The 10,130-nt window shown below is 42.3% G+C and overlaps 1 protein-coding gene across 2 annotated transcripts; it reads right to left on the bottom strand.

Moving 5' to 3' along the window:
* Positions 1 to 225: 225 nt before the first annotated feature.
* LOC123136956 (uncharacterized) lies at positions 226 to 9,306 on the bottom strand. Of its 2 annotated transcripts, none has more exons than XM_044556482.1 (13): positions 8,206 to 9,306; positions 7,929 to 8,109; positions 7,128 to 7,240; positions 6,792 to 6,893; positions 6,323 to 6,392; positions 5,788 to 5,843; positions 4,842 to 4,892; positions 4,187 to 4,291; positions 4,039 to 4,083; positions 3,861 to 3,972; positions 1,996 to 2,183; positions 1,313 to 1,399; positions 226 to 920 (listed from the first exon to the last, which is right to left on the bottom strand). In XM_044556482.1, the coding sequence occupies exons 1-13, from the start codon at positions 9,127 to 9,129 to the stop codon at positions 750 to 752; spliced, it is 2,205 nt and encodes a 734-aa protein (XP_044412417.1). In that variant the 5' UTR covers positions 9,130 to 9,306; the 3' UTR covers positions 226 to 749. The 2 variants fall into 2 exon arrangements, with proteins under 2 accessions (XP_044412417.1, XP_044412416.1); XM_044556481.1 differs by having other exon boundaries at positions 6,792 to 6,896; positions 8,206 to 9,305.
* Positions 9,307 to 10,130: the final 824 nt, after the last annotated feature.

Raw genomic sequence — 10,130 nt, forward strand, 5'->3', positions numbered from 1 at the left:
ATGGAGAAGGCACTAGTCTGTTAAGCTCAGGCTTTGTTTGCTAAGACTCATGGAGAAGGCAAGACTTTATGTCGTTGGGGGTAATTCATGTTCCTCACACATCTCCAAAAAGACTAGTTTCCATGCCTCGATAATTTCTATTCGCATGGTGTAAAAGCACGCCCAAACTAATTTGCTAGATTCATGGAGTACTATGTTGAAACAAATCACAATTTCCCATAGTCGTTGAAAAACTGAGGTTGTTTCATTCAATATTTAAACGTTTCCATCTCATGTTAAGAACACACCCACTGATGTCCGATTCCCTCCCAGTCATTATGTGCTCCATACCTTGTTCAAGGACTATGTCATTATTCAGTGTTCACAATACATACATCTTGTGGGGTTGCTCTTGAAATGGCTAGTCCCAAAAAAAGGATTTCGCATTGCCAAGAGGATCATAGTGAGTTTGCAGCTACAAGCCTGCAACAAATCAAGGGAACCAACTTCTCACCACTTCTTCATGTGGGCCAAAAGACAAATAGCACAAGCAGAAAGTGATGCTTCCTTCAATTGCGCCTTGTGGGGACTGATAGCAGGCAGTAACGAGAAGCCTATATGTGCCCGGCAAATCTTAGAACTGCAATATGCCAATGGCAATGGAGCAACAGGACTCCGAGCTGCCTGTGCTCTGCTTGACCCTGGGCAACGTTTGAGTACCCAGAGGCCCATACAACTGCAGGTTGCCATCCAGGCTTCTCAGTCACGGATTACTCATTTTTCCCGTTGTCGAAAACCCCAATGCGCTGTTTTCTCTGGTCAAAAACTGCCCTGAAGGATTGACCTTCATCACGAAGTTGCTCACTGAACCGTCTTTTTGTTTCATTGTTTACTTTATCCTTCACGCCTGTGGAATTATCTTCAGCCAAGGGGTTGGAGACCTACAAGCAATGATTTTCAATATAGCAAACTGGCAGGAAGCAAAGACTTGGGCCTAAATAAATTGCCAAAGGGACCTCGGACATAGGATAGATAAAACACAATTAAAATAGAAGGCCTTTCAGAAAAATACTCCCTCCGTTTCAAATTACTCGTCGCTGAAATGGATGTATCTAGAACTAAAATGCATCTAGATACATCCATACGTGAGACAAGTAATTCGGAACGGAGGGAGTAGAAAGCAAGGGAATATATGCAAACAAGTGATTTGTACAAAATATTAGCAAGTATGAAAGAATATGCAGAGGATGAATAGTAGCAGAAAGTAAGGTGCTACTAACAGCATAGTGCGGTCATTTAACTGCCATAATGTTAGCAGTGGGTTAATACTAACCAAATTGTACCCTGATCCAGGTCCTATGATTAAAGATGAAGTGGGTCTCCTTTTGGCTGCACCGATAGAAAATCCACCCTTTTCAAGCTGCAAAAGAAAGGAAGATTGAGCATATCAAAAAAGGAATATGGTATTTCCATTTTAAGTAAACAGTGTAACACAGACTTGAGTGAAGGAGCATCATCATGACTACAAAGTGATAAACAACTGCAAGGGTGCAGCCAACGTAACTTCTACTCCCTCCGTTCCCAAATATAAGTCTTTCTAGATATTTCAACAAATGACTACATACGGAGCAAAATCAGTGAATCTACACTCTAAAACATGTCTAAATACATCCGTATGTTGTAGTCCATTTGAAATGTCTAAAAAGACTTATATTTAGAAACGGAGGAAGTATTTTGGAATAATCAAAGTATCTTCAAAGGTTCAGTAACTAAATACTCCCTCTTATCTCAAAATGTAAGATGTTAGTGTCAAGAAACGTCTTACATTTTGAGACAGATGGAGTACAAAGTGTCCAACTAAATCCGTGTTTTTGTAGCTCAGAAACTAGGACTAGATTTTAATAATGACGTAATTTCTCTTTTGCACTCCAGAGAAACAAGTGCAGCCAAGGATCAAGCATAAATAAAGCACAAGGAAAGCAATATGTTGGACTTTCACTAAAGCAAATGCCGTACCCGATCACCCCAAGTAAGTGTTTTTTGATGAGTGCCATATGTCTTGGCCAGCCCAGAAAGAGTATGTGTACTTCCATCTGCATGCTTGGACCTGTCAGTATCCTCATCAAAATCTTTTGACCATTTGCTCTGTCCTAGCTCTTTAATGTCATCTAAGTCTTCTTCATCTGATGAATCCCACTTGTCCCCTGGCATAAAAAAGTACGCACCAAGATTCATTAAAAATATAAAATTGACAATGACATATATCGAGTTCAAATACTCCACACTTGCCCACGTGGGAGAGTTTGTCTCACAGGGCAGAAGGTTCCAACAAGTGTGCGGGCAGGAGATCCACAGTAGGTCAGGTTAGTTGGATTATAAGACTATAAGTTGACAGAGATAACAAAATTGCCAGCATACTGACAAGGTGATGCACGTCAAAAAAAAGACAGGGTAATGGTGTTTGCTTCATTCCTACAAAGAGAGCTTAGGGTTGACAAGATATATGCATCAACAGAAAAAACGAGTCAAACTACAGGGCATTCTACACTTGGGGTGTGTTTGGTTCAGGTCACAGGGTGGAATGCAACGGATCCTTTCTGCGCCAGGGGCTTTCTACACTTGGGGTGTTGTTTGGTAGGAGTGGAGAACCAGAACCAAACCATTCTCCTGAATGGAAAATTCAGCCCAGATGTGGAATGCACAAGTACCTCCGATTTGGAGGAATCACGCAAAACACCTCTCAGCTCTCACCTCTCCCGCGACTCACTCACCCCCAAACCCATCCTTGGCCAGCACTGCCACTCCCTCATCTCTCTCCCTCTCGATCTGCGACTGTGCCGGCCACTCCCTCGTATTTCCCTCTCCGGAGCCGCCTCTCCCTCGCCTCCCCATCGTCTCTCCCTATCTCTCGATCTCTGGTGGCGCCGCACCGAGGATCGAAGATGGTGGTGGGGATGGCAAGGGGAGCAAGGGTGGCGGTCAAAGATGGCGGTGGGGATGGCAAGCGGAGCAGGGGCGGCGGTCTAGCAGCTGCGTCGGAGCAACTGGGCTGGCTAGCGGCGGCGGCGGCAGAGGAGCAGTGGCAGAGGCTCGTCGTGCGGCTGCGGTGATTTCGTCCTGCTGCTCGCCTCGGCATGCAAACTGCGACGAGTACCTGAGTACTCTTCATGCATATGGTCACTACGGCCCGGAGCTCGTCTTCACAGGCCCGTCGACAAGTCACCGGCAGCCATCCGGAGCTCATTCACCTGTCGCCCGAAGGTGAAAATGCCCCGCTGCCCCGTGCTTGTCTTCTATGTATGATGCCATTGCAGATGCAGATGCAGTTGATGTGCACATAACTATATGCGTGTATGTAGCCATGACGCAAAATTCAGTTTATGTGTATGGACATGCTAGGATTGTTGCAAGAGTTAGCTAAGATCTGTGTGAAAATTGTTAACGATGAGCAATTTGCGTGAGTTCCAAATTTTGTGATGAATACCAAAGCAAATTTGATGTTTCAAAGTTTGTAATGAGGAATAATATATCCTGTAATTGTGCATTGTTAGTTGTTCCTGATGCAAATGCAAAAGAAATGCTGGTGAAAATTGCAATAACGTTTTACTAAGAATGCAATAGATTTCTCTCATTCCATCTCTCCCACCAAACGCAGGAACGGAACCATTCCATTCTATTTTTTGACCCCCACCAAACGCAAGAATGGAACCGACCCATTCCACCAGAATAGAACCATAACATTTCATTCCACTTGGTTCTCAAACCAAACACACTCTTGGGAGTATGGGAAGAAAAATACTTTGCAGGGCTGCTTCAATTTTTTGTTAGGGTTATTAAACCATAAGATTAACTGTGGCCAAGGATATGTCATCAATATGTACCTTGATCAGGTACATCATCTGCTGATTCAGGTATAGCCTTCTTTGAGCTTCCAGACTGGGTGTTAACTGCCGTATCATCAGCATCATCAGTATCCTCTGTGTCCATATCAACCTATTTAACATATAGAAATCATGAGAAAGTTCGTCTCTTCACAAATGACTGGTGAAATAGTGTTACCTCTTGTATAGAATGCTCATGAAGATTGTCACCATGGAATAAAGACTGAAAATAAAGGTGCAAATGATTAGAAACATGATTAACTATATGTATCTAATATAAGGGCTATTGCAAAACATTAAACATAACAATACTCTCAAGAACATACATGGGTATCTAGTCGCACATATAGTGGTGGAGCCTCCTCCCAGTCAGCTGCCATCTTTTTGATATCATCCAATGTAAACCCATGCACATTCCTAGCAGCACAGCCCTGTGTATTACAAAAGATATATAAGACATTCTACGCTATTAAAAAGAATCTATTTTATCTGAGTATAAATATCATACAACTAAGCATATTTCCGACAAAACTACCACAAAGCTACACCGCTAGGAAAAGTTTCACCAAAATGCACACATATTTATCGTATCTATCATAAAACTGCATCTTCAAGGTGTATCTACTCTGCCTGTGGACTACAGAAACATGCAAGGTGTACCTACTCTGGCTATGGAGTAGAGGAACATTCAAGGTGCATGCATTTGACTGAAAGCTTTCTACATTGGCAATTACACCATATGGTTCACATGTCGTAAGCACCACAACTTCAGGCATATATTTCATCAGCAGTGCATATGGACAGTCTCCCAATCCATATTCTTACCAAACTATACCAAAACAAATAATTGGCAAAGAGTTCTTAGAATTGATGATCCATGACTTATCCGACAAAAATAGAATTGGTAGCTGTCTGAAGTACATAATCACATATTTACAACAAGTTAGGCCTTTCTTATTATGTGATATTACATGAACTTACTGTTGGATCCTTGTATGGTGCCTCGAGCAAGTAGACCTCATAGCCAGATCTCTATACAAGAAAACAGAATCAGTAACCTACTATAAAAAAAAATCCAGATTAGGAGACAATAATAATTCAGACAATCAAATTCCAAACAATGAGGTAGTGCAATAAAGTGCCTCCTGAAATGCATAAGATCTTATCCAGCAAGGTTTGGACGTCAACAGTTGATTCTCGGTATATACAACTCATTGACCTTGCAACCGCATGTTTTATAGCTATTATGCAAACCATATAAAAATGTAAACCACGTTTCAGTATGCAGTTAACTGCATAGTGCATACAGAAACATGGAACGGACCAGAAGAAAGAGAGTGCTCTTCCTGTGCGCAGGCATAAACACGTACACTCATGAGAGAGAGAGAGAGAGAGCTCTTTGTGCGCAGGCATAAACACGTACACTCATGCAAGAGAGAGAGAGAGAGAGAGAGAGAGCTCTTTGTTCGCAGGCATACACATAGAGAGAGAGCTATTTGCGCGCAGGCATAAACAAATACTCACAGGCATAGAGAGGGAGAGAGAGATGAGCGGTTTTTTATTCTTGTTTTTACGTAAATCGTTGCATAACATTATGTATGTCATGGTATACCGTATTGCCTATGTGAAGGGGGGGGGGGGGGGGGCTGCCTATATGACACAAGAGCAACTAGTATAGATCAAAAACACATTCAAGAGGAAAGGAGGAAGAAGAAAGTCACTACTGTGGCAAACAAATTAAATCAAAACATGCAACATTAATATGCAATTTCAAAATAGTACTACATCTGAGTACTGCCTGACTGGCAGTTGGCCCTAAAACATGCTTTTTGAATATTTAAGAACGGTGTGGTTTAAATATTTAAGAAAAGGTCCAGGTAAGCAAAATAAATTCTCGCAGTTGACGCAAAAGAGACTGAGGGTTTACCTTCGCGCTTGCCCAAAATTGAGCAAAATCAGCTACCCGCAGATTGCGGTCATCCACTAAAAACGGTCAGGGATACCAGCAATAAACATGTCAGTTACCACAATCCAGCATCCGCCACTGGTGAAAATAAAGGCATCGCCTGGTGTACTGTATGCCGCGACGACAGCTAAAATGTTGCTTAACTGAATGTTTTGAACAATAAGGAATATAAACTTCCGAGACAAATGGGCACCCAACCACTGTCTAGGGAACCGATGTCATAATTCCCACAAACTGATCACCAAAATATTTGATAATTAATAGAAAACAAAGTTTCTATTGTGAAGAAAACCTTTTAATATTCATATTAAGATGTTGATGAATTTTGACAGGAAAAAATAGGAAGGGTACTCATTCAACACTCCATGAAATTACAAGCAAAGACATAAACAAGGCAGACTATAACATGCAAGGTAAAACAACCAATGCGGACTAAATTGTTGAGTCATGATAAAGCATGTTGCATCATTTAATAATATTTAGAGTAACTTCATACCAATCACAAATGTGAAATTCCCTTCATCAAGGGTCTTCTTAAACGCGTTTAACATGCTTGATCTGTAGGTCTGTCAAATGGAGAAGAAATTAGACTTCTTATGGTGGAGCTTTTCTTTTTAAAAGGCAACTGATAGCCGATGCTCATATCCACAATCCAGGTAATTCTTTCTATAGGGAACCTTACATTATCCTTACATTTAATGCTAGTTTCAGATACTATCTCGTTCTCTATACATGCATTGCAAACTCTTGGGAAGGTCCCCTGATATCCATATTTCAACAAATATGAAGTACATTTCTTTACATAAGGTTGCATTGCACCGATGCATTAACTAAAATATGTTTGCCTGCTTGTTAATAACAACAGGCGATGCTACGATTTAGCTATAGCAGGTTCCCAATAATTGGCAGGTGCATTCAACATGACAAAAAGAAAGTAATAGACAAGAACAAATGAGATACATCACCTCCTCCATTTCAGGCTCATAACAATATTCAATCACTTTCTTGGTCAACTGTTTCCGTCCTTTGGATGCAGTAGAAGATTTAGACCCTTCGTTGTCTTCGACCTTCTAAGAGCAATTTAGCACAATATCAGTTACTCCCTCTGTAAACTAATATAAGAGCGTTTAGATTACTAAAGTAGTGATCTAAACACTCTTATATTAGTTTACGGAGGGAGTACAAGACAAATTATCCATAGAAATAGCAGGGCCATGATGAGCATTTCTGAAAGTCTAAGCCAAGAAATAAATGGTCGACAGTACACAATAAATTGTGTCCACTGTTCAGTTTCTACCGACCTTCTCAACCTCAATCATGAAATAGTCATCCATCGAGTGAATTCTGGGTGCACTTCCACCACTCTCAACTTCAAGATCACGCAATGCCTTCGCAAGGTAGCTCTTTCCACTACCTACAAGTTCTAACATTTGTCAGAACCGTAACAGTTGTGAAGCACTGACATGAAATGATTTGACCCTACCAGAATAATAGATAATTTTGTGCGCCAAATTAAACCATAATACTACTCCCTCCCCACCCCACACATCATTTTTGGAAAGTGATTCATGAAGACTCAACTTTATGTAGTACCTTATCACAGTATTTTCACAGGACCTTGAAGATATATCGCTATGCCACGATGGGGTACTTTGTGACAAAGCCATCTATGTTCTTTCATATAAACAGTGAAGGTACTTCTACAAGTATTGGTGGAGAAAGTTAAACAAATTTGTTTATACCTCTCTAGAAGCAACATATGTATACGAACGGAGGGAGTAGGAAGTTCATCATGCATATTGATGTTTGCTTTCGATTGAAAACGTCATCAAATAGATTACAATTTGTTCAAAAAATAATCAGGAACTGCCAAGTAATGTGCCCGGGTTTCATGTATATGTAAGAAAGACAACATGCACTCTTAAACAACAGGAACACTGAAACGATAAGGTCACTGCTTATGGAAGTATCAAAAGGTTGAAAACTTCCCACAGCATATCAGATCTAATGTCATTTTACTGGCTAGGATTGCCAACTTTGTTGCACTTAATAATTAGACTACTTAATGACTATGAAACATTAACAATGGTATATGAAACAACCTGGAAGCCCTCGCAGGATGATAACAATATGATCAGGGCGTGAAGCGCGAAGGGGCTGCTTGAACAAGTCGCATGCATTAACAATATTGACTTCCACATTGTTAAAAGAATGTTTGTCCTGTGTTGGCATTCTATCCTCCAGATGCTGCTCCGATTGTTGCCGATGTACGAAATCTACCCCCTGGAGAAACACGCACATATATAACAATTAATACTTTTGACTTCTGAGTGGCCAATGATATATTATAAGCAAAGCATCCAAGTGCATGAAGAGAACCTCATTTTTGTTGGGTCCATTGTAATAATTTGCGTTTGGCATCAGGTGGGAATGATGCAAGGTATTATCACTGGGTGGAAGTGATGTAGTAGCCGGGGAACTGGAGAGGACAGGAAACAACGACGAGTTTGCTGCCTGCAGAGGTGGCATTGCATGGTAATCTGGGGTAGAAGGCATTGGAGGATCTGGTGGTGGCGGCACAACACCCGCATGATGACGCCAATCGCGGGAATCATAATGGTTTCCTGCCTCAGCATGTTGTGGTAGTGGTGGAGCACCCGGCAATGCTTCAGGGTGAAACTGATGATGGTGATGGTGGTCGAAATACTTCTCCTGAGATCCTCCAACAGAATCTAAGGCACTATACCTATCAAACGGCATCGGCGGAGGTGGCATCCTTCTGACGAGATCGTAATCAGTGAAATTGCCTCCCTGCGCATAGGGGTTATTATAATTTTGATGAGGAGGATAAGCCCCATCTCCTCCATGGCCGAAACCATCGGGTGGATACGGTTCGCCATGCCACTGTGCAGGCGGCAGCTGAGCGCGGCCATGGCCATGCTCCCGGATCAGCCCGAGCAGCCGCTCTCCCTCCACGGAAGCCCTGCCCAACATTGGCGGGTAGGGAGGGGGCGGGCCGGAGAACGGAGGCGCCTCCCCCACGCGCATCCTCTTGTGGGGACCTTCCGTGTCGAGGAGATCGTACGGGTGCGGCCCCGGAGGAGCCCACATCGGCGGTGGCGGCGGCGGCGGGTGGAAGGGGGCATGGTACTGGGGCGGGGGAGGAGGGGGCGGTGGGTGGAGATCGTAGGGAAAGGGGTGGGGCGGGAGAGGCGGAGGCGGGCAAAAGGGGAAGTGGGGCGCGGTGCAGACGGGGCAGAGGTCGTTGCCGGCGCCAGCTGCGAAGCGCCATGGATGATCCATGAGGAGGTGGCCGCGTGGGTTTGGGGATCTAGGGTTTCGAGGGAATAATCAAGGGGGGCTGAGGCTTGCTTCCAGAAGTTCTCTGGGGTTCTGCAGATGGCTTCGCCGGTTGGGGACGGGGCGAGGAGGCTGTGCGCGCAGCTGCTAGAAGGAAGATGAGCTGGTTCGATTCTGTGCGGAGGACCCTCGTAGAGTCGTAATTTGTATCGTTCGCGACCTCACCTGATTTAACCATAATTTTTCACCAATGAGCATATAGTCTCTTTAGGCATTCCGAACATATGGATTTTAAGCATGGTAACCCAAACATTTGGATTTTAAACATGGCGACCTGAATGTTTTTTTATGACGACTTTAATTGATATGAGGTGGCAAGTTTAGGCAATTTTGTGACAAAAAAATGAACCGGGGCAAAATTGTCATGTTTTAACAACTAAACTTGTCACCTCATGTCAATTAAAATTGTCATCAAAAAATATTCAGGGTGATATGCTTAAAATCCGAACGTTCGGAATTTATCGGTGTCTTAAGTACTCCCTTCAGATCAGAAATTTAGATTGTCGACTTAGCTAGTGAAACATGTATAATATGTCATAAAAAATACACATATATGAAAGCTTTATTCAACAATGTACGTAGTGATATACTCCCTTTGTCCCAAAATAAGTGACTCAATTTTGTACTAACTTTATATTAAAGATAATAGAAAGTTGAGTCACTTATTCTAGGATGGAGGGAGTAATTTTTATGGCATACAACACATGTTTCGGTAATCGGTAGTCAAATCTAAGACTAAAAAATGCATGCTCAACTTGTATTGTCGTCCGAAAGAGGTATGTGTTTGTAAAGCATATATTCTGAATTTCAACCTTACTATCAAGTTAATATCTAAAACAATAATATAAAATGATAATTTGTTCATCTGAGCTTCTTTTTCATATAAATAAGGGTGCACCCAGTGCTAAATATAAAGTAATATGATAATCTAAATATTGCTCTAG

Source organism: Triticum aestivum, chromosome 6B, assembly GCF_018294505.1.
Source record: "Triticum aestivum cultivar Chinese Spring chromosome 6B, IWGSC CS RefSeq v2.1, whole genome shotgun sequence".
NCBI lineage: Eukaryota > Viridiplantae > Streptophyta > Magnoliopsida > Poales > Poaceae > Triticum > Triticum aestivum.

What these genes read in the sequence shown, in the direction of transcription:
- LOC123136956 (XM_044556481.1), bottom strand. Translation starts at nt 9,129, where the DNA reads ATGGATCATCCATGGCGCTTCGCAGCTGGCGCCGGCAACGACCTCTGC. An exon ending in ATGAGCATTCTATACAAGAG is followed by an intron (nt 3,973 to 4,038) that starts GTAACACTATTT and finishes TATGTTAAATAG; the next exon opens with GTTGATATGGACACAGAGGA. An exon ending in CACTTACTTGGGGTGATCGG is followed by an intron (nt 1,400 to 1,995) that starts GTACGGCATTTG and finishes TTTCTTTTGCAG; the next exon opens with CTTGAAAAGGGTGGATTTTC.